At 33.0% G+C, this 27149-nt stretch overlaps 3 protein-coding genes across 3 annotated transcripts; all 3 read right to left on the minus strand.

Moving 5' to 3' along the window:
- Window positions 1-4209: 4209 nt before the first annotated feature.
- On the minus strand, window positions 4210-8358 carry 2mit (leucine-rich repeat-containing protein 2mit). The gene is made up of 2 exons (XM_090106669.1): window positions 5918-8358; window positions 4210-4879 (listed from the first exon to the last, which is right to left on the minus strand). Exon 1 carries the CDS (start codon window positions 8325-8327, stop codon window positions 5979-5981), a length of 2349 nt encoding a protein of 782 aa, XP_089962795.1. The 5' UTR covers window positions 8328-8358; the 3' UTR covers window positions 4210-4879; window positions 5918-5978.
- A 15216-nt stretch (window positions 8359-23574) lies between these two features.
- On the minus strand, window positions 23575-24219 carry LOC149905454 (uncharacterized). Its single transcript, XM_090106579.1, has one exon. It carries the CDS (start codon window positions 24217-24219, stop codon window positions 23575-23577), a length of 645 nt encoding a protein of 214 aa, XP_089962705.1.
- A 1753-nt stretch (window positions 24220-25972) lies between these two features.
- Window positions 25973-27030, minus strand: LOC149905455 (uncharacterized). Its single transcript, XM_090106580.1, has 3 exons — window positions 27012-27030; window positions 26773-26951; window positions 25973-26520 (listed from the first exon to the last, which is right to left on the minus strand). The coding sequence occupies exons 1-3, from the start codon at window positions 27028-27030 to the stop codon at window positions 26356-26358; spliced, it is 363 nt and encodes a 120-aa protein (XP_089962706.1). The 3' UTR covers window positions 25973-26355.
- Between the last annotated feature and the right edge of the window lie 119 nt (window positions 27031-27149).

Raw genomic sequence — 27149 nt, forward strand, 5'->3', positions numbered from 1 at the left:
AAACTAAGATACATTCGTCATACATTGTTTTAATATTATACGACAACGTTGTTTCACTTCTGAAGTGACTATCCCAGTGTTAAATGAATGACGCGATATATTTGAGTTTCAGTAATTTAAAAACACTTTGTCCTCAAGTTTATATTTTTTCGAGAACAATAACGTAGAGTTAAATCGAAAAACATAATAATATAATGATTAAAAAAAAATATTGGACATCACTCCTGCCTTATTGTTGAAATATCACTACATAGTATAAAACAAAGTCGCTTTCTCTGTCCCTATGTCCCTATGTATGCTTAAATCTTTAAAACTACGCAACAGATTTTGATGCGGATGTTTTAATAGACAGAGTGATTCAAGAGGAAGGTTTTAGTATATATAATTTATTAGGTTTTAGACAAAGCGGGCGAAGCCGCGGGCGGTAAGCTAGTTTTGAATTAATGCAAAATCGGCTCTTCGAGGACAAAGATTTTGGGACATAAATAAACATTTCTGTTTTTTTTTTAATTTCACTATCCACTTCACAGACTTTCAATCTTAAAAGCTTTATTTATGAGAGTTTTATAAACATTATAAATATCAAGAACAATATGAACGAGACTGAATAATTCATCTCAAAATTCAGAGAAAGGTCGATCGAATATCAACAGACGACGGACCGATTTGTTAGTATTGTAACCAGGGGCATGTTTGCTTCGAGTTTCCCTATTTTTCGATATTGGACCTTAACTAATTGAAAAAGGGGGTACAATTGAATGGAGCTCTGACTTTGTTCAGGGCTTGCGGCTTGCATGTTGACTCGAGATTTTTGAGAGTATCTTTGCTTCAATTCACAATTTCAAACGTTTTTAGTTTGTCTTTCAGTCATTAAATTGAGTAAATGCTACTAAGATTACAATTGAAAAAGGTGATAAATATTTAATACTAGATTTCCGCCCGCGGCTTCGCCCGCGTTTTCAAAGGAAAACCCGCATAGTTCCCGTTCCCGTGGGATTTCCGGGATAAAACCTGACCTATGTTTTAATCCAAGTTATCCTCTATATGTGTGCTAAATTTCATTGTAATCAGTTCAGTAGTATTTGCGTGAAAGAGTAACAAACACACACACATCCTCACAAACTTTCGCATTTTTTATATTAGTAGGATAATTATTTCATATAATAACTGTGTCATTAACGTGAAAATGTGCTTAACAAGATTAACAACGTTCAATTCCGCCCATTGCAACTTTTGTAAAAAGTAAAACGTTCTCTTGTTGTAATGTAAAAACGGGAATATTTATGTGATTGCTGATCGAGAAGTGATTACATATATTATTGAGTTAACATGTTTCACGTTCGTTTGAACAAAAAAAATGTGTGACGTCACTTTAATTGAGGCAATAATATTCGATGCACAGAAGCATCAAGGCAAATGCTCTTTATTAAATCTCAGACATCAATTATCCTGAGGGATCCATTCACAACATCTAAAGTGAACGACATAGCGACCTTAATGTTAAATGTTTTCATCAAAAAGGGTATCTAATATTATAAAGCTGAAGAGTCTGTTTGTTTGTTTGAACGCGCTTATCTCAAGAGCTACTGGTCCGATTTGAAAAATTCTTTCGGTGTTAATTAGCCCATTTATAGAGGAAGGCTATAGGCTATATTCACGCTAAGACCAACAGAAGCAGAGTCACGCGGGTGAAACTGCGGAGCGCAGTTAGTAATAAATAAAACCTTTCCAGAAGTCTAAAAAGCTAAGCGTAATTCAGCACGCACTACATACTGTGCAAGTGTGCAGCGCTGATTTTCAACCAACAACCATATTTAGCACCGTAAAATATTAGTGAATTCAAAATACATTTATAATTTCATCAATTCACCCGATTCATTGGAAGCATGGGAGAATAACTCCTGAATTCACGTGCGTAATTCATGATCAAAATGAATTTTCAATCACAAATGTCGATATTGAATTGGATTTGGCGTTTCTCACCAATTTCGTATAGTTGGAATATACAAAAATGTATTCGATAGTGACCATTTACTAACTGGATCGGAGGTAACATTTTTCGTGTAGAAAAATTGTTATATATTCGTCATTGTTATGTTTTTGTCTCTACAGCTCAGTAGTTAGTGGCCAAGGCTAAAGGTTTTTAGGTTTTATTTATACCTTCTACTAAAATTGTTTATTATAATTCTTATACATATAAGACAACAGCACTTAGTAGGCATGGAAAGAGTGTCTTTCTTTGAGTATTACAGTCATGCATGTATGAAAAAAAATGTTTAGTCATTGTTAACAAAATAATACATATTAATATTTCAAAGGTAGTTTCAAAGGTAGTATAAGTAGGGTTACTATAGATAGGTTACCTATATAATCTTATCTTATTGCCTTTACTTTTCCTCATGCATTTAAGAGACAAAGGAATAAATAAAAAAACTCAGTCGTCTCTATAGATTTATTATCTTCGGCTATTTGTACATCATATCTACGTAAAAACTTATAACTATCCACAATTTTCTTGAAAACTTTATGTATCGAGTTACAACCATAGTTTCATAGTATGAGTACGTGGATAGGATGAGATATAAATCTTAGAATTTAGTTGAATAATCAAACTTATATAATGACATTAGTATTCGTAATAGGATTAAACTACAATAAAAGTGAAGTCACATGTCCCCTAGTGGGGTAAGGGGCAGATGCATTATTCATTCATCTTTTTCACTGATCGATTTTCTTTAGGGACAAGTAGGTGATCAAACTTCTGTGTCCTGCCAGACCGAGACATTTTTTTTTCTTCGTCTCCACCGGGAATCCAACCCAGGACCCCTCGGTTCTACGCTCACGCGTTAGCCACTGTACCAATGGAGGCGGTAAATAACAATAAGTTTTTATCTTAGGTTCAATAATATTTATGATTATCTGACTAGTCTTTAAGGGTTTTAGTGGCCATTACAAAAGAAAAAGTTTAATAAACAAACAATATGGCGGAAATATAAACACCTCTTGGACCTTATTTTTAACTTAAAAAAAATAGAAATCTATACATATAAAGCAAATGTATTTTCTATAGTTGCATTCAGTTTGTGAATCGAGCCGTTTTTTAAAATGAATGCAATTGAATTGGCCGTACTTTGGCATAGTCCGAGAGCTGACTCGAATTTACTATTTTGTCTTTATTTTCATTTTCAATATTTACTATTAAAAACAGTTTTCATATCACATGTAAACTGAAACTGAACATAATTATATCGATTTATATCTCATCTTATCTATAATATGATATCATGATTTAAACTATAACAATTTAGATAATTGTGCGTGTGAACATGTTATTAAAAAGTCAATTCGCCATCAAAACCATAATACAAAAACATTTTATCACTAATTTCATCAACAAATACAAAATTATCATCAATTCCAATACTCAAATCATCTAAGGTTTATCATATTCAGTAAGCAATAACTATTCGGAAATAATACTTGAATAATAATGATTAAAAACGGTAAAAGTATTGTTACGGAAAAACACTAAAAAGTCATATTATTCTTCTAAATAATTATCTGTTTCTAAGTCGAATTAATATAACATATTATACAATTAGTAGCAGTGAGGATTTAACCGAAATAAATTATAGTAGAAAAGTCTCATTAGCGTAACTTCATTTATTGGTTGATTTAAACGACCTCTAATTATCGCCAGTAATAAACCATTTATATAAGCAATACAAACTGAGTAAGTACTTATTATCTTGTACAGGATTATCACTTAGTTTCAAATAATAGTGACTAGAATTGCAAGCAAATTCTGAAAATGTTTGTGACTTGTGACGCTTTTAAGCTCGTACAAATTTTACCTTTGCAATAAATTTATACATTATTAAATCTTTCACAAAATCGTTTTTAAATCAAAAAGTATTAATAAAACGTATTATGTAGGTATATTTTATCGAATTGTAAACATGTAAGTTTATATAATTTAAATTCGCATAAATTATACAAGTATTCAATGTAATTGTGAGGCAAAAATATAAAAGATAGCAGGTATTATAAATGCGTAAAGCATAGAGAAAGCAAACCTTTGGCACACAGCATCAATTCGGTTACTTTATACTAATGAAAATTTTTGGAAAATTTGTCTAAGTATATAAAAAAATTATGTGCCAATAAAAAGTTAGGCACCCAAACGTTTCTATTGATAACAGACATCACATAAAGTAAACCATTCACAATAATATCAGTGTAATTCATACATTAACAAAGTATCAGAAGAAAACAAAACATACATTATAACAAATCAACAAACTTTTACAAGTACAATTTATTATTCAGTCCCTTATCAAACACTAAGATGTTTACATTTTATTTTACTTTGGCACTTAATAGAAAAGTCTAGAACGATTTAGGAAGACAGTAAGATCTTGCGACAATCTGAGATAAAATTACAATTAAAATTAATTAAATACGCATTCTGTAGAATAATAGGATTGCAGGTAAATAATAGGCTTAATGAACAAATCGTGTTTTAAATTGTTTGAAATAATGGTTATGGAAGTACAAGATGTATACATGCATTCTTTAGAATAGATGGAATCAATAAAATCAATTTAAAGTTATATATTTCAATACAAAAAAGCGTAGTTACAGTTCAACGTATTGAAATTTCTCACTACTTCCAAGCAAATTATGTAATTACGCTTTTATACATATTATATACACTTATACATATATATACAGTCCATAAAAATAGGCCTTACGTTATTTACAAATTATACATGAATATATGACTTATTGCTAACTATAATCACTATTTGTACTTACTCATAGAAAAATATGTACGTCCAATCATATCACATGAGTTTTTTTGCAGCCGACCCCCGGACTGTAATGAAAACATATATAAATAACAATTCAATTGCCTCACCTATATTACTGAAAACATACTCTACGTATTGTGTTTCAAAAATGTGTACCTTTGAGAGCTTTTAACAAACTAGGTTATGTTTTTGGTTTGAATTGGAAAAATGAGTATAGGGAATAAGTTTTTGTATGTGTATTCATTTTTTATCATTGATATTTCGAATATAGAAAGTAAAACATAAATTACTCTCCTGTACGTTAGTTACGAAACATATAAATAATCAACATAAATAAATAAATAACCTTGGCACAGTTAAAAAAAACTAATAATAATTCTATAAAAAATATTTCCAAAACAAACCCGTATTCATAAATTAATTAAATAGATAAGTGGAATCTTGTTTATTCATTTATAAAACTCGAAATGTATTCACTTTATAATTTTAAAATGAATAAATTCACATTCGCAAAATACGAACAAAATATTTTAATAAAAATCGCTCCAAAGAAATAGTTTAAGTATTGTATTCATTGTTTTACAAGAGCTTTTAAAATTATTAATTGAAATACTGCATGAAATTTGAATAAAAACAAATTTAATTAATATTAGTACAATTAAATTAAATAATATAGATCAATGATAACAAGGTACTGGTATTATACTACAAAATTTGAAGTTAATTAATTTTAAAAAAGTAATTAAAGTATTCTCCGCATAAATAATTTCTGAAAAGACCATCAAAATAAGTAAAAAATTGACTCTACATTTTACTCGACCGATTGACGAAAAATGGAACAATATTTATTAATAAAAAGCTAAAACGTTATGATCAAAGGAAATTGCAAACGATTATTTCAGTTACTATAATTAAAATATAAAGGATTTAAAATTAATTACTTTCAGAACCTTTTTTTATAGCCTCAAACTAACAACATTATTAAGATTACTACTGTAATATCGATAAACGAAACTAAAAGGTTGATCTTCAGTATGCATCAACATATAACCAGTACATATACCATTCAAAACTAAAGCTTTAAAAGAAGTTCCAATACTTACTTAAGTACTATGTCAAAAGCGAGTCGTATTCGAATGGCATCGGATCGGCTGCACGCAAATGTCACCACAGCACCCCTCCGGATATATTCGACACCTCTATCTGGTCTCCACTGTCGACCTCCACATACCTCCTTTTATATCTCAATCGTACACTGAGCCACAATACCATTGACGACACTATTAAAAACGTAACCGAAGCGGTACCAAGGTATTGGGCCAAGCGACTCGTAGGTCGGACATAAGAGTATTCCAATTTATTATTCGGAGTCGTGTATGTATCATTTTTCTCCGTACCATTCTGTACGTATTGATTCTCAGCTATTAAAGCATCTTTGCTCGCCACGGGCGTGTTTAACCGTTTCCACGAAGCCTTTCGATCCGTTTTATTTGAATGCCGGTATGATAACGCTCCAATATCCAACCGATCGATGTCAGTCGCTCGCTCGTATTTTTCGTCTGTTTTCAATGACTTGCCCAATCGCAGTCGAGTTTCATTATAATAATCTCGAAGATTTATTTTCTTATTCCTGTATACGCTTAATTTCTCATCTTCTTTGCTCGCTGTTTTATTCATGAGAGTTTTCTTTTCAAGCTTCGTAACAAAAGTATCATTTACACTCAGCGTTTGTCTATTGTTCTTGTCGCCGTTATAATTACGTTTAAAGGACGACCGCTCCGTTTTATTATTTAAATAACCGTAATACCTCAACAGTTTATTTATCATCTCTGTGCTGTATAAATTAACCGGTGGCAAACTTTCGTTTATTGTAAAAGTTTCTGGGAACGTGCAGTTGTACTTGTTTATTTCTGTCTTCGCTTCGGACGTCGAATAGTAACATGTTTCATTGTTTGATAAACTTTTATTCCAGTTCATCCAATCGGAGAGCCACAGCTCGGCGCTGCAGTTTATCTGATTGCCGTGTAACCTCAAAGTTTTTAATTGCACCAGATAGAACAGTAGGTCGTTACGTATGCTCGGTAAATTATTCATTCTCAGGTCCAAGTACTGCAAATGCGAGAAGGCGGCGAGCGCTGCTGAGTCGGCCAAAAACTGTCTAGCGAGTCCTGGACTGGATTGTAAATGAAGCATTTGCACACTTTCCGGGGACGACATTGGAAACGAGCCATCTTTCGCAGGCACGGAAATATTCAAGTAGCATAATCTGAGATCGCGGAGGGATAAAGGTCCATCGAATGTACTCGGTGACAGCATTTGCAATGGGTTATTTGACAAATCTAATATTTCCAGCGATAATAAATCGTCGAACACGTGGTCTTGAATAAAATGGATATCATTGCTTTTTAAGAGCAGAATTCGTAAATTTGGCAAGCTTTTGAAGTCTGGTATGGATAAATTGTGTATCATATTATTATTTATCGATAAGTACTTTAATTCATCTGGTAGAGACTTCGGTACTATTGTAAGGAAGTTCTTATTTAGATTTAGAAAAAGAAGCATTTCTAATCTTCCTAGTGAGTCTTCTTCTATAGTTTTAATTTTATTGTCGGAGAAGTCTAAGGATTGCAATAAGGGATAACTATCGAGGTCACCGCAGCGTATCGAGCTGATCTTGTTCCCGACGAGGGATAGAAATCGAACCGAATGTGTGAACGCTTCAGGGACTTGGTATAATCCGGTCCTAGATGCATCGATTTGCTGTAGTCTGCGGCCGGTGCCTACCAACAATTGTGTATCCAGCTGTGTAATCCCCAAATGCGGGTTATCTGTCAGTAGTAATCGAGCTAGATTCGGCAATAGCTGCAAAGCTCCTGGTGCTAATTTCCTTAAATTATTATGCGATACGTCCAAATGTTGAAGCAACCAGTTATTGAAGTAGTTTTCAAGAATGAATTCAATGTTGTTCCTACTCAAATTAAGATGTTGCAGATTCTTCAGCGGGCCGAAAATATTTTCTAATTTTGTTAGGTTATTCTCTGATAAATCTAAAGTCTCTAACTTCGTGAGGCCAGAAAAGCTTTCGGAAGATATTTTACTTATGCTATTTTTACTCAAAATCAAAACTCGGAGATTTGTATAATTTTTGAATAGATCTTTGTTAATGTAAACCAGTTTATTCATAGATAAGTTCATTTCACGTAGATTATTCGGTTTTACGTTGATTTTTAATTTCACTATACTATTATTTGTCATAGCGATCGAAAGGGTATCCAATGTTGGTAGATTGAGATGAATGTTGCTCAGGTCACATTTTTCACTAAATCGTATTGACACATCCCTAAACGTCTTATTTGAAACGAGAGAATCTTCACAACATCGTATGCGGTCACCACTATCTTTGATACTCAAAACATATGAACAATCACACGTCGTCACATTACAACAAACGTCACACGGAGTACAGTTCACAATCCACGTTATGAAAACAATCAAAAACACTTTGAAAGCCATTTCGGACTTGAAACTTATGCTGGGTTGAAAATGAGATATTTTAGCACTTGCCGGAGCATTTTAGGGGCTCGCGATCGCATGGTGGGTGTGGGAACGGTGAGTAATTGCGACCTGTCTGTCATTCATACTCAATTACCGGCGCAGTCGAGTAACGAAGGTGCACACGTGATAATTTTTGGTTAGAACGGTTGCTCTACACGTCCGCCCCGGCCGACGGCGCCGACTCGTCTGAGGCAACTACTGCGTTCAGGAGAATTTCTCTTAGCGCCGGCGCTCTGCATTCAACCCTCATTTTTATATAGTCAACTGACTTTTACTATGTATGTCATACGGCGCTCCCTAATATTTTGAGATCGCAAGTATTTGTAAATGTACGTTATATTTTTTGGGCATTCCGAGATTGCTCCCCGTTGGGCTGTTCGGAACTATGATTTAAACGATACTTATCATACTGGTTCGAATTTATTACCCTGGAAGTAATAGTAAAAATGTTGAGGAAAATTAATAATTGTATTTTCACAATAACGAAGGCTTATGGAAACATGGAGATTTCGTTTTTTATTAAAGCCTCAATAAAGGAGGGAACTGAATTCATCTCACCCTAAATTTATTCTTGGAAGATTATGTTTATTGTGTTGCTTATAATACTTTCACTTATCTATTTAATAGGACCTTTCTCATGGAAATAAATATCTAGAGACCTTAATAAATATAAGATGTGCATCTTTTATATTCTAACTGTGCCTACAATTTTTTATTTTCGATTTTTGATGGTTGTTGCTTAAACACATAGAACGGTATCTATTTAAATTTTTTGCTGTTCGATTGTTTGCGTTTTACTAGCACAAAATAGATATTAATTTTAATATAATATAACTTATAATTTAAATTATTATTGTTTTGTTATACAAATTATTTAATGTATTAACAGTGTTTATTAAAAACCTATCAATTACGTTATAACAAACAGACACTTAAATTCCACTTATTTGTATATGTTACCGGAAATGTATGTAATCCGTCATTGTATACAATTCATACGAAATGTATGTTATTCCTAAAATCGCACGGAAATGTGTGAAATAAATTATTTTATACTTACACATTACACATTTCCTAGGAAATCTATATATGTTCTAAATAGGAATCGGAAATGTAAAACATTTTACATTTCACATTTCCTAGGATATACATAGGTAGGTATATGCATTAAATAGTTTTTTAAACATAATTTTATACATTTCCTAAATGGTATCTGAATTCTACACATTTCCTAGGATTTGTATACAATTCCTTGATTTCATACATTTCCGGTAACATATATCTACATTAAAATAGATAATAAATTATTATGACAATACCGTCATTCGCATACTCTATCAATTAATTAAATGTTGGTCGTTGTTTTCTGAAATTAAACGTATTTCTATAACTTTATAATTTAATTTGTTTTCGTTGTATTTCATGTTTGTATTAATTTAAACCAGGAGTTTGTTACTGTTTGTATCAAACTGAATGTCGAGTTTGAACTAGTGTAGAGACAATTAATTATAAATAGAATTTAATATATAATAACTATACGTTTTCTAGAGAGCTTTTCAATACTCTTTGAAACTTACTTCTATTCCTCTCGTAAATGTTTTTCCCATACCTTTTAAAGTCGACAAACCATTTTTATCAAATTTATATACACATATTCGTACATACGCACCCTGACACACACACACACACACACACACACACACACACACACACCGCCACGCTCACAATCAATCTCATACTCATACACACATTGCATGCCTGATATTTTATTTAATACGTACCTTGTGTCTAATTCCGGCCTTTGTTTCTTTATGTATTTTGTAATTTATAATATTTATTAATTTAGTTTTTTGTGCAGTACTATTACCGGCTATGTCTTGTGTGGAAGGCGTCGGTCGCCTCTAGCACAGGTTTATACCTAGTTGAGGCGATCGTCGAGTTCAAATTGTATTGTGTTATGTATTACTTAGTACTAAATAAACGATTTTTATTTTATTTATTTATTTATTTATTTGAACACGCATAAGGTCTACAAACCTCAGGAATTGTTCGTGGGCAGTAGTGGAGCTTACCATCAGGTAACCCACAAGCTCTTTAACCGTCGATGACAAAAAAAGAGCGTGTATGCCGAGCACACGTGTCAAAAGTGAAACTTCTTTGGCAAGATTCAAAGATACCAAAATAGTCGCCTTACTCCATAACGTGACGGTATTGCCATAACGCGATCTTGAAACTTTACTCTCAACGCGCGTAAAGAAGTTTCACTTCAAGAAAATAACAATATCTGTTAATTCAGACATTCATTCATTCATTTGTTAACGCGTATGAATAAAGACCTCCTTGGAACACTGGTTGACGCGTGTGCGTAGAACCGAGGGATCCTGGGTTCGATTCCCGGTGGAGACGAAGAAAAAAAAATGTCTCGGTCTGGCAGTACACAGAAGGCTGATCACCTACTTGTCCCTAAAGAAAATCGATCAGTGAAACAGATGTATGCATAATGCATCTGCCCCTTGCCCCAATTGGGGACATGGGACTACACTTTATGAATAAAGAAATCATGTCATTTTACTGTAATAATGCCCATTCACTTGGACTCCGACTCGTCAGTATCCTGTTCATCGTATATTAAAATGACCAAAATAAATCATAGTCAGGAAATGCCCCGTCAACTGTGCTTCAACAAATATAATATTATGTTCATATCTTTTCATTATTTTACCGGCTTCATGGTTCAAGAGACACAATAACGCATTTTAATTATACCCCACTATTAAAATCTGTAAGGTTTTTAATTTTTTCTTATTTTATTTATTTACTAAAGTATGTAGCTTCGAATGAACAAGTGAACGCAGTGTATGTGTAGTCCATAAATGAAGATTCATTTTTGGCCACAATCACAATAAGAAATTATAAAAATTAATAATTTAGAAGATTAAAATCTAGAGTTCCTAGCACATAGGCTAATCTTAGCCTGAATAAAACGAGTGAAGCCACGTGCTGAAATTAACTTAAGCGGGTTAAAAGGTTTAGGAAAAGAAAAACTATTTCTCTGCAGTCTGTAGAAAACTAAAAAGCACAATCAACTATGATAATTACCAAAATTACTGTAAGTCTATTAAATCCATGTGAAACCAGCTATTTTGTAGTTCAGATGTCTTGCTTCATTAGTTGTAAGGGCACTGCCACATTGGTTTTAATAAAATTGGGTTAAATTAAGTAAATTGAAAATAAGCAATTCAGTTATGTAATAACGTGTCTCTCGCACTACTACGCTACGTTATTAAAAAAAATCTACTTTTCTTCTGTAAAATGTACAAAAAAATACAATACAATACAAAATTCTTTATTTAACACACACATACAGAAGATAAGAAAAGGAAAAGAGAAAAACATATAAGATAGGTACACATGTTAAATAGGCGGCCTTATCGCTTTCAAGCAATCTCTGCCAGGCAACCTTTATTAAAATATAGATTGATAAGCAAAAATCAACGCAATATATTATAGCCATGCGCGTTAGAATCGCAATTTTTTTAATACTTAAGAAAGCTTTTTGCGTATTAAACAAGAAGTTTGCGTATTATACGTATAATACTACTTTTAAATATAAAACCATGACAAGTTTTTTAAAGATTTTAACTGTGAATATAATATAACGTAGGATATATTTCCCAAGTTTAAGTATAGAACGTAATCCAAAATTACTTTTTAATATTTTAACTTTAAACATCGAACATAAACCACGAATCCTCTTAACTTTCTTATCTTTAAATTTAGAACGTTATCAACCATTGAGATATACATATGGAGACGACACCGCCTACATCACTTATGTTCCGCTCAACATACGCCATATGGCGTAACTGCACGCTCATTTTTTATTTGTTTTAAAGTAAAACGCATCAAATATGCCTTCGTGTGTGTTACGATATTGCACAAATAATACAAATAATACGGAAAAGTGCAAAGGAATAATTTTTATCGGTAAGTACCTAACTAGATAATAATTTTTAAAACTTAGTTAGAGCAAAAAAATGGTGCACAGATTTTGTTCGTGGTGTCTCCTCCATACGTAGTAATATTATCTCAATGTTATCAACACACTTTTTTGAACATCTCAACTTTAAATTAGCCACTTTTTTTATTTTTTTTATATAAAAAACGTATCAATGTGCAACCGCCCCTCTCCGCGCAATGTCAGCGGACCCCTCGTTACCCTAATGGTAGCAAGGCGCAATTTTAGTTCCAGCAAATTTACTTTTACCCTTCACTAATGGTCCATAAAACGTATATTTCGTTTTGCTGATACGGCGCCTCTTAATGAGGTAAGATAAATATATTTATAAAACTAGTTGACAACGCGATTTTGTAAACCAATTAGCATTAAGTTGTTTTTAATTGTATGGGTAAATCGACTCATTCTCTTTTGTTTTAGACTAATTATTGATTGTATACATAATAAAGGAAGCAATTTTCTTGAATTGTATCTTCTATTAAGCTACTATTAGATGTAGAGTCAAATTCGACAGATTATTTTCTAAATTTCCTTTCAAAAATATTTCATTTAATTTACTGTCAAAATATCACTTAAAATCATTTTAAAAGATCCCACAAAAAAAAAGAAATAAAAAGATTCAGTGATGTTACATTAATACGCCCATTATATCGTACCTACATACAATTATAGCCTGTCATACTGTATAAGTATTATAACTTTATTTCATGATCGGTTAAAAGGAAAACGTTAATTTAAAGTATAAAAATTATAATGAATATTAAACTAGAGCACAAGCACCTTGAAAGTTTGATTAAATTTATTATTTCGCTCTAGAAGCGTTTATAAACTACACGAGTTATTTCGTTCTAAGCTTCTTACATTTATATTTTACAATATATTTTTACCTTACTTTGCAATACATACCTATCATTAAAAAGGCATACAAAATAAACACAACAAAACCATATCCAATACAACCAAACTGACCTCAATTTTCAAAACCACTACACACAATCAAAACGTCCCAAAACAGTATCAAAATAAGATCTCCAAATGAAGGTAGCATGGTCCATTACACAAACAGGTGAAATGTCCCCACAATACACTGAGAATCAGCTTGAACTAAATCAGTTTACGCGTTGTTAATCGCTGTCCAACTATATTACTGAATATGGTAAGGTGCGCGCTCAATTGACATGTCATGCTTGCCATTCATGCTATGAATCATAGATGGGCAGTTGTTTTCGATGCTTGAATATTTACGGAATAATAGAATTAGAATTGAATGCAATATGTACGAACCTCTGTAAAATTATTTAGTGTTAATATCGTTTAAGCATTTTAATTGGCTTAAAATTAGAATAGATTTGGTTCTGACTTTGTCCAACTGAATCTTATAATAACCTCTTACTAATAAATATTAAATACATGTTTATTACATTAATTTATTAAAATTATGAATATTGTATGACTTGTGCTTATGTAGATATATAAATATCTATATAAATAACATTGACACATGAACAATCTTGATCAATTAATTTGCCAACAATGTAGATCGCGAACATTTTTACAAACATTTTGCATATGCTACATAATCTACGACAACCTTTACATTGTACCACAGTGCTCGATCTCGGGCCTCCGGGACGCGAAATGACGGCCATTCTCATTAACCACCGCTGTGTTTACAATGATTAGGCTTTTTATATCCATGCATGATGGGGTAATGTTACGCAACCTGTACTAAAGTGGTTCTGTATAGTAGTTCTTTATGGGCGTATTATATGGGCTCCTATTGTAGCATATTGCGTGTATGGGCAATTTTATAAGCAAATTTAGTTCTATGGTAATATTATTTACAATTTGGTGAAGGAAGTGGAGTCGAAATAGCATGTTCTTTGATAGAAAAGAAAAAAAATTGCAATAAAGAAGACATTGAATTAAATAGAATTATAAAGATCAATACTACTTACAAAAAAAATACTAACTAGTTTCAATACTCCCCATACTCAAAATTTCACCCAATCCTGTCTACGTGACCCAAATAAACATACTATTTAATAATTGGGCCGTACAGCGAAATCAATTTATTTCTTGTATCGCTACATACATTAGGCTGAAAGCGGTCGCAAACAGAATTCATAAAGGCCGAGTCGGTGACACTTAATCAATCACGAACTGCTGGAAATTCACAAACACGATGGTGCCAGGGCCGGATTCGGGCCTTTTAAGGCCCTGCATTTATTGTATATTTTATTATTATTTACATTTTTCTTATGTGAAAACTAATGGTCGATTCAAACTGATTTGATACAGAATTAGTTTAGATTTCAATTATAACGCATGTGCTTTGTTAAAATTATAACCAAAATTAAATCATCATCTGAAATCATTAAAATATAAACTTATTTCCCATTTAATTGATATATTACTCATATGTTTAAAGTTGATTGATTGATTTGGTATTGGGAATTTATTTTCCAATGTTATATTTTTTTGTGTCATTATTATTATTAAAGCACTTATAACTAAACTACAAGAACTACAAACTATAATATCGATTTATTATTTCTAAGGGCTTTCTATGCAATGATTTCATACATAATAATATCTTTACATTAACTCATCACACTGCAATTTACGAATTTTCACGCTCTAAAGATCAAAATAAAACTGAAAACTATAGTCCGGCCCTGTATTTCAAATATGAGCCCCACTGGCCTATGTTTTGTATTCTATCGCTGTATTGGCGGAACTTATGGCCCAATATCGGAATGTAGAACGATTCTATTTTATACGCAACTCAATAAAACGTATGGAATAGCCGCGTATTTTTAATGGATAACCAATTCTATTTCTCTGCATAAAAAGTGAGCTTTTACCACCGCGTATATTTTAGTGGAAAACGACAGGTAAAGTGTGGTGAAAAAATAACTATTATGAGAAAGAGTAAAAGGTTATTCAATAACAGTTTTTGCGCATTTAAGCACTATGTACTACTTAGTACCGCCTCCTTGGTACAGTGGTTGACGCCGGACGCGTGCGCGTAGAACCGAGGGGTCCTGGGTTCGATTCCCGGTGGAGACGAAGAAAAAAAATGTCTCGGTCTGGCAGGACACAGAAGGCTGATCACCTACTTGTCCCTAAAGAAAATCGAACAGTGAAACAGATGTCTGCCCCTTACTCCACTTGGGGGCATGCGACTTCACAACTACTTAATAAATGGTTCATAAAATACTATGTTAGTGAACTGAGTTAATTTGAGTAGCGCACTTTTCTTGAGCTTTATTATAATTAATCAATCAAAATTCAATGTTTAAGGTACTTCTAATACCAATAAAATCATTTACTCCAGTTTTAATAATATTTATCGGTATAATTTCAGTCGATCGATCTAACACCAATAAGAATAAATTCAAGTACTTTTTGAAGCTTTAATTTGATAATAACGTAAAAGAAACGTAATAGATGTGCAAAATGGAGGCTTCTTTATAGAGGCGACTAAAAACAGTCCCTTACTAAAGCCGTAAAACTCCCTGTCGCATCTTTTTCCCAATATTTTACGCCACTCTGATCTTAAGGGTGACCAGATTAACGGGAAATGTTTCTAAAAAAATTCCTTCGATAATGAAAATGTATGGAAAAATCAATGGAAAAGGTTCCTACTTCCTTGTACAGTCGTTTATATACGACAGTGAAGTTTCCCAAGGAAATTCAATAGAAATTGCTTCCTTTATTGAAAAATCAATGGAAAAAGTTCCTTTTCCAGCCGTATCTAAATGATAGTGCATTACTGAAAAAAATGACGCACTTTTAAAAAATGTTTGGATAGTGAACATGTATTATTTTGCCAAACTACAGGGCCTACCTACTTTAGGGCTTTTCAACTTCAACTTCATAAATTACGTACATCTACATCTACATCTACACTAATATTATAAAGAGGAAAACTTTGTTTGTTTGTTTGTTTGATTGTTTGATTGTAATGAATAGGCTCATAAACTACTGGACCGATTTTAAAAATTCTTTCACCATTCGAAAGCTACATTATCCACGAGTAACATGGGCTAGGTTTTATCCCGGAAATCCCACGGGAACGGGAACTATGCGGGATTTTCTTTGAAAACGCGGGCGAAGCCGCAGGCGGAAAGCTAGTAACTAATATTTTCAACTTACATCAAAGTAGACTCAGCATTGTAAAATTCTATTTTCAGTACATAAAATCATCATAAAATTAAGTTCTCAAAGTTACTAATTAATGGTCACCCTACAGACCCACCTATGTCATAAAAAGTGAAATATTAAGTCACAATGGATAGCCTTCTGGGATTAGATTGTACCGAAATTCGATAGTAACTTATTTAATAACTATATATTAAATCCAATAGGAAACTAGTGGGCGTTGAGTCTCGGAAAAGTCAGCAAAGACGTCATAAAGATATTACGATATTTATAACAATACTAGAGGTCCGCCCCGGCTTCGCCCGTGGTACATATTTCGCAATAAAAGGTAGCCTATGTCCTTTCTCGGGTATCAAAATATCTCCATACCAAATTTCATGCAAATTGATTCAGTAGTTTAGGCGTGATTGAGTAACAGACAGACAGACAGAGTTACTTTCGCATTTATAATATTAGTATGGATTTCTACTGCTACCACGCAAGTAATACAAACTAAGGCTACAATCGCTTCTCTATATAATTTACTAGCTGTGCTGCGCGGTTTCACCCGCGTAACATATATTCCTCGATGAGTGGGCGATCTAACACCGAAAGAATTTTTCAAATCGGACCAGTAGTTCCTGAGATTAGCGCGTTGAAACAAACAAACAAACAATCAACCTCTTCAGCTTTATAGTATTAGTATAGATTTTCTTTCATTCTGTAAAAAATATACAATTTTAGTGCCACAATGTTAGTAACCATACTCCTCCGAAGCAGAGGACCGGTTATCATGAAATTTTATGTGCTCATTGGGTAGATCTTAGAATCGGCCAACATAAATGATAAGAGTAAGGCAACGTATGCCGGGATAGTAATATAAAGCTAGTTATATATTAAAACAAAAATATTATCTGTAAGCTAAGCGCAATACTCGATAACGATCGGTCTTATTTCTGATTCTTGTAAGTTGTAGGCACAGAAGGCAGGACAACTACAACTTCGCACAACTTCGCTTCGACGACGCGGTTGGCGCAGTGATAAAGTAACTGCCTACTGATCCGACGGTCCCGGGTTCGATCCCCGGTCAGGGCAAATATTTGTGTGATGAACTCAATTATTTGTTCTTGGGTCTGGGTGTTATTATCTATATATGTATTTATTAAATATTATATTTATCGTCGCCTAGTACCCACAACACAAGCCTTAATTGAGCTTACAGTGGGACTAGGTCGATTTGTGTAATAATTTCCTATAATATTTAATTATTTATTTATTTATTTATAACTATTTTCTGCAAATAAGTAGGAAAGATGAAATCTCAACATCTGTTTCTATTATCTTTACTTGTATGGTATGGAGAAAATATTAAAAACATTTGCCCCATATCCCACTAGGGAACACGGCACTATCGAAATTAAAGCCAACTTACAGATATTGATTTATACATCATAACTACATAATATAAAACAAAGTCGCTTTCTCTGTCCCTATGTATGCTTAAATCTTTAAAACTGCGCAACGGATTTCGATGCGGTTTTTTAAATAGATAGAGCGATTCAAGAGGACGTATATAATTTATTAGGTTTTAGACAAAGCAAAAGCTAGTCAAAGCTAGTCAAAGAATATAAAACACCCTATACTAATAATAAAATAGTCCATCTTAAACAAATACACAAACCGACAAAGGATATCCACCAGATAGTTATCTCAATTATTGTGAAAATCCTTTTAGCTTTATTCTAGTACACTTCTGGATTATTTGTGCCTTTTAGGCTTCTCTATTGGCCAACTGCATTCAATCCGAAAACTGGGTCAGTTTGCAAAGTACTTCTGTGTTATTGTTTTCCTTTCTCCTACTTTTATGAAGTTGTAAAACCCGGGTAATTCAGTTTAAAGCGTTTTCGAGCTTTTAATAAAATGTTCCAGCAAAAAATAAAAAGCTAGCTTCCAGGATAAAACTAATAAAAATATAGATCCCAGGAATTATGCAATATGAGAGACTTCAATTCAACTCACAAACTTACAAACTTCCTTATAAAATTTATATTAATTATCCAAGATGTTTATGAAGAAATAGAATAAAAATACTTTCTCGTAAAGTAAAATACAAAAACAAAGATATTACGCTGATGATTACGCTCTTACAAATTACTACCAGAAGTTTGAAACACACCGTCTTGTTAATAACATAATATTTAAATGTCCTTTTTCTATATCTCTATGTACAATATTATATAATACTACATTTTATCGTATAATATATGTATTATATTACACTAGCTGCGCCCCGTGGTTTCACCTGCGTGGCTCCGCTCCTGTTGGTCTTATAGCGTGATGATATATAGCCTATAGCCTTCCTCGATAAATGGGCTATCTAACACCGAAAGAATTTTTCAAATCGGACCAGTACTTCCTGAGATTAGCACGTTAAACAAACAAACCCTACAGCTCTATAATATTAGTATAGATATATGAATTTTGTCGTATAACACATGTACTACGACACAATATACAAGTCTATACGACGATCTTCCCAAAAATGTTTACCAGCTAACGAAGTCAAGCCCAGTACTTATTGTGAGTAATAAAATTATGATAACAAGCCAATTTCTGGGCCACGTCCGATCTGTTAGAGTTAATACATATTCAATGATACCATTATATCGGCTCCTTCGTGAAAATATATGTATTAAGTCGTACCTATTTCTATGTATATTATGTGTGAGATTGGGAAATGGGAGGGCATAACATCGGTACGAATTCGATTTCGACTTTTTGAGTAATTTTAGTTTGGAAATTAAAAACTTTAACGGATTTTAAACGCGATTTATTCATTTTGTTTTAGTTGTTCTAAATTAATTGGTGATGAAAATCAATGGATAATGAAGGTAGAGTTCGAAAACCCTTGTTATGATTGTTTTTTCAATATAAAATTTCTGGGTTAATTAATGTTAAAAATAAAATAATTCATATTTTGTTTTTAATATATATGTATATTTCATATTTAATTAATTCATAAAATGTAAAATAATTCATGAACTAAATTCGAAACCTAAAGTTGCCTTAGTACCTAGAAAATGTATAGAAATTAAAATCAAATGTAAAAAATACAAATGACTAAGTTTTTTTTTCATTATTTTAGTCTGGCATCCAAATAACATTCATTACTCTAGCAATGTCGGTGATAATATTAAAAATAAAAAAAATAAATAAAAAATAAAAAATAGTTTATTTCCTTTCTAAATTTTACACAATTTGGAGTAGTAGGGCCCTCCTAGTAAGTTTAAGATAAAACCTGTGTCAGGAGGACCCGCTCTTCCTTAACTTAAAATAGGTTATCTACATGAAAAAAATAAACTGTTAATAACTAAATATTAATAGTTAAGTGTGGAGTGTATGATTGTGTGTGTGTGATGTGTTTGTGTATTGTGTGTTGTGTGTGTGTGTGTGTGTGTGTGTGTGTGTTTGTCGGTTTATGTATGAGCACGAGTTTGTGAGTGAACGAATTTAAATAGCAATTAATATTTACCAGCTAATGATTACACGTGGTTATAGTTAAATAAATAATATAAAAGTAATAATTACACAGTGCATGACGTAGCAAGAAGGTTTTCTGTGTCATCATAATTTAGTGTTTTTAGCCAATTCATTATTTTATTTTTTAAATCACAACAAGTTAGTCTATTAATGTTAAATAATTTATTTAGATGATTATATATATAAGCTGAGTTAGCTGAGTACTGGCGTCTGGCAAAAACAGTTTTGGTACAACGAGTTTTAATTACCTCCTTCCTTCTTCTTCCCTCCACTGTGGTATAAATAAATGGTGTTTTTTTGTGTGTTTTTATTGTAATAAGTAAGATGTATAGTTGTCTGACTGATAGAATATCACATAGTTTATACAGATCTGTCGTTGGAAACCGGCGAGGTTTTTGATACATGACTTTCAGAAGACACCTATGCACACGCTCCATTTCTATGAATTTAGATTTGTTAGCTCCCCCCCAGATAGGAATACAATATGCTAAGATTGATTGAACTAAGGACTTGTATATTTGATTCCTAAGCTTATGTGAAGTTACATGTCTCAAAGATTTAAAAATCCAGATTAGTTTCCGTGCTCTTTCGTTCATATAATCAATGTGTGAATGCCAAGATAAGCGGTGATCAAGTATGATGCCGAGATATTTTGTAGTAAAAACTTTTTCAATAGTGTCGCAAGTACAATTTAAATTATTAGTTCCATCACATTCGTGTAGCTTAAGGTTAAGATTAGGATTAGGTTGTGTTTTATTATTAATTGAGAAGCATATGTAATTAGTTTTTTTAATGTTTAAAGTGAGGAGATTACTTATTAACCAATCAGAAATTTTAGAAATACCTATCTGTGCCGCGTTAAATACAGAAAGCCATGAATTCCCACTAAACACTATCGCCGTATCATCTGCGTAAGAGTAGATTTTTCCATTTAATATACTTAAATTAGTGAGATCATTGATATAGACTAAAAAGAGCGTTGGTCCGAGAACGCTTCCCTGTGGCACACCACAGGTAACGCCTCTATCGCAGCTAATATAATTTTCTATTTTTACACATTGAGTCCGCTCTGTTAAATAACTTTCCATTAGATTAAGGGGTGTACCACGAATGCCTGCATGCTCCAGCTTACGGATAAGAATAGGGATGGAAACGGTGTCAAAGGCCTTTTTCAGGTCTAGAAAAACAGCCAAACATTTTTTGCCTTCATCCAGTCTGTCAGATATAAGAGATGTTAATTTCAGCACAGCATCTTCGGTTGAAAGACCGCGCCTGAACCCAAACTGTGAGTCAGAGAAGATGTTATATTTTTCAAAGTAATTAAGGAGTCTACTATTAATGAGCTTTTCGATAACTTTAGAGATTGCTGGCAGAACTGAGATGGGGCGATAATTATTGACATCGGATCCATCCCCACCCTTATACACCGGAACAACTACTGACTTTTTCAGCTGAGCGGGGAATATACCTGTACTAAAACATAAGTTCGCTAAGTGACAAATAGCAGGAGCTACAATAGAAGAGCAAATTTTAAGAAATTTTGTAGGTATTTTGTCCCACCCTGGGGCACTATCAGATTTTAACGTCGTGATTATTGTTTTAACTTCACTGACATCGGTTTTTAGAAGAACGAAAGAAGAGCTGTTTAGGTTAGTCGTGTTTGGAGTAGGGTTCCTTACCAAATTAGAATTTTTAGTCAAAAGTTGATTTGCCAACTTTTTACCGACATCAGCGAAAAAATCATTAACCAAATTTACCGATTTGCAAGGAGAAGAATCCGACTTGAGAAGATCTTTACTGTGTAATTTAGCTGGTTTAAAGTTGGTAATTTGTCTTATCGATTTCCATAATTCTTTTGAGTTTTTAGCTGCTTTACTTAACATTTCTCTGTCATAATTTCGTTTTAATTTTTTAATCAAGTTATTACAATGGTTTCTGTAACGTCTGTATGTAAGTTTTAAAATATCGTTTAGAGGGTCCGCTTTGACTTTAAGTTGCATTTGATTTCTATTTCGGATACACCTGAGAATACCTGCTGTTATCCACGGTTTAATAGTTCGGTGTTTTTTGGTCGTTCTTCTTATTGTTTTACTCTCATCTAATGCCTCAGATAGATATAACTGTAGGCACTCCGTGACTAAATTAGGATCATCGCACAATAACAGAGACTCTAAATTCTTTTGAAGAAGCCTATCATAGGCTTCATCATAATTCACATATTCAATAATTTTTGTATTTACGGTATGAATTTTAAGTTTTGTTATACTTAAGAAAATTGTTAGATGATCAGTGATACTGGTATTTAATACAGCAGAATTTGCCGAAAATTTTGAATTGTTTAGCTTCACCATAAAGTGGTCTAAGCAACTAGAGTCTCTCGTTGGCAGCGTATGTGCAGCAAGAAAACCATGATCAGCCAGCATATTTAAATAAGTAACTCTATTATTACGTTCGTAAGATTGTTCGTTCATACTATTTAGAATGTCAATATTTATATCACCTGTTATAATTATGTTACGATGTGATTTTATATTTACAAGGTGGTTATTAAGAGATTCTATATATTCGGACGCATTTTGTTTAGAGGGCGATCGGTAGATGCCCAAAATGGTAAGGTCAAGGATTTCAAGCTGCACACAAGATGCATGTACCAATTTAATTTCTTTTAGGTTAGGTCTGAGATAGGATTTAGCATAGATAATAACTCCATCGTTTTGATTTTGATTAAATACCGATTCTAGTGCAGTATAATCAGGTATTTGTGGGATAGGTTTAAATTTATTTAATCTACATTCTGTAAAAATTAGTACGTCCACATCAGATTTTAGTACCGATACAGTTGTTAGGAAGTCATTTAGGTTACGGTAGATACTTCTTATATTTTGGCACATTATAGTAAGATCTGCATTTGAAATATTTATGGATTTAGTAAGGTCCTGTATATCACAACTTATTTGTGGAAATGGCATTGTTTGGTCTAAGTCTCTTATTGCATAAAGTTGATTAACTGCTGCCATTTTTTAAGTAAGTGTACACATGATGTATCAGTGAGGCTTTTATTAAAAAGCAGAAATATTGTATTAGTTCAGAGAGAAATTGACACTGGATAATAATGTCATAATCAAAACAGGTTATGTATGAGATGCTAAAATATACGGTAGTTAGTATAGATTCCCCCAATAAAAAGCCAAGTTTTATGAACTCGTAAGACTGTTTGAATGATAGCAATATGTGTGCGGATTTTGTGTATGTGTGTGTAGTGTAATTTATGATAATAGTTAAATTAAGTGTGGTGTGAGTTGAAATATGAGTAGTTAGGTGAGTAGAATAGTGTACTGAGATACATCGAGAATTCATACTAGTTGAGGCATCAAACATTTCAAACTCCTGTATATGCTTAGATACAATGCAAAAATTAAAAGTAAAGTAAAAAATAATATATAAAACTAACACTAGAGCAGTTAATGAGAGACAATAAAAAACAGATAGTAGTACCGCGAGTCATGCTTGTGTCGAAGTTTGCTGTTGCTGCATTAACTGATGAACTTGTGACTCGGTTTTTATAGTGATAATTGAAGACTTTTCATCCTTTCTTACGTATACACGACCAAAAGACGTCCAGCAGAACTTAAAGTTACCCGATCTTGTGAGATCTCTTGCGAGAAAGAATAGACGAGCGCCCTTTTGAGTTAATTGTTCTGAGATAAAAATAGGGGTGTCACCATTTGTCATGAGTCCCAAGTGTTTCGCTTGTAGTTTCGTTTTGTTTTTAATATTGAAGGATTTCGCCATACTCAGTATATCGCGTTTTAATAATGCAGAAACCATCTCGATTACAATAGTTGAGTTCTTTACAGTATCCCCATTGCGGGACTTGGGACGCACTCGAAAAATATCCCGAATTTGAGATTTATCCAATTTACAATCAATATTTCTGGACAGGTGTAAAAACATATTTATTAAATCTTCCCTAGATTCTCCACTTTGTATTGGAACATTTTTTATCTCAATGTTTGTTTTACGAATATCCCTTTGTGTATCTTCGACTTTCTCTTCTAGCATGACAATATATTCTCTATCCTTCTTTGCCTGAATTTCCATATCTTGTATTTTTCTTCTGTATTCTTCATTTTGACTTGTTAGCATGGCGATGGAATTGTCTATATTGTGATTGGATTCCTGTATTTCTTTAATTTTTGATGCAATAGTCTGTAGTTCTGACTGTTGATTATTTGTAAAAGTAGAAAACTAAAAATATTGCATTTAATTTCCCACATTTGCATCTGTTTAGCGTTTTATATGTAAAAACTGATTGGCTTTTGAACGCGAACCTCCTTATCTTATGTCATTAGTCCTGAGTTACAAGTGCAAGCGAACATTTACTAGACTCTCTATAATAAGAAACAAATTAAAGAAAAATAAAACGATTTTTGTTTGTTTGATTACTTGAAAAACTACTTAATCAGTTTCTTATATTCTGACTGCAGTAGAAAGCTACATGATTGCTACGTTAGTTGTAATTTCTCATTGGCTCTTTCTACGATAAACCTAACATTATCTCTTGAATAAAGGCTGAATTAAAAAATCATAATTGGAAAAAAAAGTGAAGTCCCGTGTCCCCTTGTGATGTTTCACCGATCATTTTTCGTGACGAATGTGAGTTCGTCCTCACCGGGTATCGAACCCTTGTTTTTAGACACACGCGATAACCACTGCACCAAAGAGACGATCATACTTTGAGAAAGCTCTTAAACTATATAATTAAAACAACACATAATCGATAAAAAGTATTTATTAGCTCAAAACTTGACCCAATCGTAAACAGCGTTTCGACACATCTGCAAAACCATCTTCTAATTTGAAGGTACAGTGAGTTCATAACATTGCTTCGGATCGCAGCTGAGAATGTGTAATTGTCTCCCACCCTTCGGATTATATCGTAACTATGTTACCCATATAATCTATCTTAGAAACCAGTTCCCTTATTTGCTTGCTTTATTTTCTTGAAAACTAGAAAGAAAGGAAGAATTGGTACAGATAGTGCAGAAGCAAATTGACATCGGCATCACATATTTGACAATTCGATTGCTTAGAAGATGGATGCTGTTACGTTGTTGTCGAGTGGCTGTTGTAGATAACAACTGCCTTTTTTATTTTTCATTTTTAGTTTTCAGTTGCTCAACAGAGGCTGCAGGCTGCACTTTTAACGGCTGATTAATCTGCTAGTTGTTTCTTCAACGCAATATGAAACAGACAATTGACAGCAACTATTATACGATTTTTTGTTTTTTCTGAAAAGGTTTCACAAAAAAAATCAGTTGGGTACGCCTAAGTTGGAATAGTTTTATTTTATTTATATTATGTTAAATATTGTTTTAGTATCTAACTCGTATCTTAGTCTCCCGGAATAATCCGAAAATATGCTAAAAGATATGCTCATAAATATTTTATTATAAATACGATATACAGTTTAGAAGCAATAAAAGGAGGAAACTCCCGTTGAAAAAATATCAATACAGTTAAATAATTCCAGCTATTCTTACAAACAAACACACAAACATAGGGGAGATGGGCCCAAAGGGGGCACCTTACGGGAAAATTAAAAAAAATGAAGTTTGAAAAGAAGTTAATCCAATTATTTTTTAGCCAAAAGTTCCATTAATAAATACTTTTGAATGCTAAGTGGTTAAATTTGTCAAAAGTTAAAGTATATAATAATTATTAACAGATTACTAAAAGCCTACGATTGCCCGCTTTGCCCGAAGGGGAGGCCTAAAGCGGGCTTTCGTTTAGGGCAAAACGGGCAGTAGTTGGGTAAAGCGGGCATGCCTGGATTTAAACAGTAGATTTCAAAATATCCAGTCACAAATAATATATACAATAATAAAAGACACAAAAATATTTTATAAGTTATGTATTTCAAACAGTCATACAATTATTTTTAAATGAATATATGAAACAAAGGAACTTCTTAGGAGCTTTAAACTTTTAGGTACAATATTTCTAGATATATCTGAAATAATATTTAAAAAAATAACGCCCTGTTTACAGTCTATCATTATTTAGTCTCTAATAAGCGATACAATTATTTCATATATATTTTTTTTTATAAATCCTAAAATAATGTAATAGGTAGGTATACAAATTCCAAAAATTCTTGTTTAGACAGCCCGTAAAATAAAGAGTCCATGTGGAATACGTATTCCAAAAGCTCCATTTCTTGTTCCGTAGAAAAGACAGTAAGTAGTAAACCTACCAAGCTTTACATTACACGAACCCAATTTAAGATGTCTGCAATGTCGTTCTTGGAATCCCATATTTAGTTGTTACTTTTTTGACAGGTTTTCCTAACTCTTGCACTTCTCGTTTTGTTTGCTGCATAGTTGAGCGTTGCCATGAGGCTTGTGAAGTTTTACGCTTATATTTACGCCGGTCATAAGCGGTCATCTGAAAGGAAAAAGCAAATTAACAAAAGAATGTAACATTTTAGCGGACGGGGCAAAGCGGGCGCGTGCCCGCTTTACCCTGCCCGCTTTGCCTTTTTCGACATTTGAAAGGTTCAGACGAAATTCTACCTCAAAATTTTTAGACACGTGGAATTTTATGGAACCAAAATATGGCCAGATAGCCACTTAATAACTAACAAATTTTGGTTTAAGGATTGTAAACACCAAAATAAAAAGAACACATATTACATACCTTGCAATATTTTTCAAAAATCGTCGAAAAACATTTATTTGTTGCAGCTTGTAAATGCGTGCTCGCAAGCGAATCCAACGACTGCCGCGAGGTGGGAGGGGTGTGGGGATCGTGCTCACGAGTCGCGCGCGCGCCATTATTTAAAATTCCGATACTATACTGAGTGCCCCCTTTAGGCTCTGTGCCCACTTTAGGCCCCTTTCCCCTACCTCTTTATTTCTACCAACCACTCCGTTTACCCATAGCACCAGAAAACATGTCACCCGATATTATTTTATGAGAGAATCCAATAAAACGCATTCCGATCGAACCCTTAATAACCTCGCTTTTAGGGTTCCGTACCGAAACGGTAAAACGGGACCCTATTACTGAAACTT

Source organism: Colias eurytheme, chromosome 10 (genome assembly GCF_061535395.1).
Source record: "Colias eurytheme isolate Ceu_HAF_F1 chromosome 10, ilColEury1 Martin Lab GWU primary, whole genome shotgun sequence".
NCBI lineage: Eukaryota > Metazoa > Arthropoda > Insecta > Lepidoptera > Pieridae > Colias > Colias eurytheme.

What these genes read in the sequence shown, in the direction of transcription:
- 2mit (XM_090106669.1), bottom strand. Translation starts at nt 8,327, where the DNA reads ATGGCTTTCAAAGTGTTTTTGATTGTTTTCATAACGTGGATTGTGAAC.
- LOC149905454 (XM_090106579.1), bottom strand. Translation starts at nt 24,219, where the DNA reads ATGCTAACAAGTCAAAATGAAGAATACAGAAGAAAAATACAAGATATG.
- LOC149905455 (XM_090106580.1), bottom strand. An exon ending in TTTTTGAAAAATATTGCAAG is followed by an intron (nt 26,521 to 26,772) that starts GTATGTAATATG and finishes TTTTCCTTTCAG; the next exon opens with ATGACCGCTTATGACCGGCG.